This window comes from Erinaceus europaeus, chromosome X (assembly GCF_950295315.1).
Source record: "Erinaceus europaeus chromosome X, mEriEur2.1, whole genome shotgun sequence".
Lineage (NCBI taxonomy): Eukaryota > Metazoa > Chordata > Mammalia > Eulipotyphla > Erinaceidae > Erinaceus > Erinaceus europaeus.
Genome location: NC_080185.1, coordinates 86,372,305 through 86,374,904, shown reverse-complemented (window position 1 = coordinate 86,374,904; position 2,600 = coordinate 86,372,305). Strand labels below are relative to the sequence as shown.

Here is a 2,600-nt window from a genome sequence, read left to right as displayed (position 1 = left end):
TTTGGATGAGTTGATGAAAGACTGATACATTTTTGTGTATGACTTAAGACTTTTCTGTTCCTTTGTCCTTCAGTTCCTCTCTTCTTTTGTATTCTTTTGTATATTTCCTAGTGTGACTTTTTTGTTTTCTTGTTAATTATATTTTTAGTTAAATTTCATTGGTTGCCCTGGGAATTATAATAAGCATTTTAGCTTAAAGCAACGTATTTTGGATTAATACTATTTTAATTTTGATAGAATGAAAGTTTGTTTCAATCTATCTCCTTCCCCTCCTTTATAACTCATCTAGTAAGGTATGCACTTTGCCATGTGCAGGGCCTAGGTCTGAGCCCTGCACCACATAGGAGGACCATAGCTCACCAAGTGTAAAGCCCTAGGATTGGGCTGGAATGATCTATTCAACAAAATTCTCCTGCAAAACCATCTTGATCCAGTGTTTCCCTTTTGTATTAACTTAATCATAAACTTCTAGATAGAATTTTTTAGTGGACAAGAGGACAGCATAATGGTTATACAAAACAATTTTCATGCCTGAGGCCCCAAGGGTCCCAGGTTCAATCCCCAGCACCACCATACACCAGAGCTGAGCACTGTTCTGGTCTTTCACTCTTTATCGCTCTCATTAAAATAAATAAAATATTAAAACATAATAAAATATTTTTATATTTTTAATGGGAAACTTGAAATGTGCTTTGTAACATGTGTTGCATCAGGTTTTATGCTTCAGATGGCTACACAAATCCTGATAAAGACTCTTTAATGATGATTTGAAGAATTCTTCAAATTCTTAACAGCCACCATCAATAGAAGTCTCTTTGAAGCAGGGGAGATAGCATAATGGTTATGCAAAAAGACTCATGCCTGAAGCACTAAAGGTCCTAGGTTCAATCCCCAGCACCACCATAAGCCAGAGCTGAGCAGTGCTCTGGTAAAAAAAAAAAAAAAAGAAAAAAGAAAAAAAGAAAGAAAGAGAAAGAAAGAAATCTCTTTGTACAGTGGGTGTTAAGAAATCTAAACACATTTGTTTCACTGATAAATATTTTGTTAAAATGTCTTATGATGTTACTAGTCCAGATGGACTCTTTTATAATAGCAATTTCAAAATAATGATGAAGCTCTTATTTGCAGAACATACATCATTGTTAGAGCCGTCACCCTACAGCTAGCTTGGACACCAATAAAAGCTGAAAACGGATAGTAGTACCTGGTATTCATGAAGACAGAATTTCAGGGCTTCTACCTACAGCTCCATCCTCCAGAAGTCCCTTCCTGACTTCCCTGCACCCAACCACACCCCAGTCACTCATGTGTGGTATTTCTTGACAACTGGAACACAAATTCCTCCAGAAGCTTCACAGGCCCCTTTCCTCACTGACAAGAAGACTACTACTGGTTACTGAAGAAGGTGTATAAGTGATAGAGTATCTTTGTCCTTGAATAGCACATTTACCACTGAGCAGTAACTGAGTGCTGGATGCTAACTTATTGTTGCTTATCAGTTCAACTCCATTTCACTAAGAGCCACCCTGTAGACATCTCCAAAGGAAGCTGTCCATTGAGGGAGGTGGCCTGCTTAGCGGTACGTACCCACTGCCTTAGGACCTATGTAGACACCTCCAGGATTGGAAGGATCACTATTTACTACCTATTTATTCCACTTACCAACTGGAAAATTCTACACCTGCTAATCTTTATTGTTTTGTATGATTTTTGGTAGTCAAAGTTTTAGCTACTTTTAATTCCTTTTGTAGTTAGAACTCTTTTCAGTATTCCCTTTTCTTGATTCAAATTTGTTAAGTTAGATTTTGCTGGGACTTGCTCCATTTTGCCTGTGTTCCACTATTTTGGTTCTCTGCTGTATATCGTCTGTAGCTATGTCTCCTTTTTCATTGCTAATATTGGTTATTTGTGCCTTATCTCTGTTTTTCTTGATCAATCTCACTAGAGGTTTGTCTATTTTATTAGTCTTTTCAAAGAACCAGCTTTCAGCTATGTTACTTCTCTCTATTGTGTCTTTGTTTTCTATTTCTTTAATTTCTGCTCTTATCTTTTTTGACCTCCTTCCGTCAACATTTTTTGGATTTATTCTGCTGTTCTTTTTCTGATGTGTTAAATTGTGTACTATGTCAATTAATTTTTTAGCCTTTCTTGCTTTCTAATTTGTGTGCTTCAGGGTATAAGTTTCCCTGTAAATATTGTTTTTCTATAAGTTCCGATATGTTATATTCCATTATTGCTCAGTTCCCAAGACTCAACATTTTCATTGGTCTGTGTACTCTATAGAAGTATGTTTTTAAATGTCTAAATATCTGGAGACTTAAATATTTATTTAATTGCTATTGAAATCTATTTAATGGCTGGAGAATGTGGTCTGTGTGACAGCGACTCTGAAAATTATTGAGACATGCTCTACAGCTTTGTATATGAACAATAATTTAAAATGTTTCCTATGTCCTCTAATTGTTGAATACAGAGTTGTTCTGTACATGTGTATTATCAAGTTTGTTAATCATATTGTTCAAACTTTCTTTATCTCTACTAATCACTATCTTTTGGTCATGATATACCAATAATTGTAAGAGATGTGCTAATCAACTATA

General features: G+C 35.5%; 1 protein-coding gene across 1 annotated transcript; it reads left to right on the top strand.

Annotated features, from left to right (window-relative positions):
- The first annotated feature begins 1,810 nt into the window (after nt 1–1,810).
- KANTR (KANTR integral membrane protein) lies at nt 1,811–2,167 on the top strand. Its single transcript, XM_060182514.1, has one exon. The coding sequence runs from the start codon at nt 1,875–1,877 to the stop codon at nt 2,103–2,105; it is 231 nt and encodes a 76-aa protein (XP_060038497.1). The 5' UTR covers nt 1,811–1,874; the 3' UTR covers nt 2,106–2,167.
- Nucleotides 2,168–2,600: the final 433 nt, after the last annotated feature.

Coding starts and splice junctions, on each gene's coding strand:
- KANTR (XM_060182514.1), top strand. CDS start 1,875: ATGTCTCCTTTTTCATTGCTAATATTGGTTATTTGTGCCTTATCTCTG.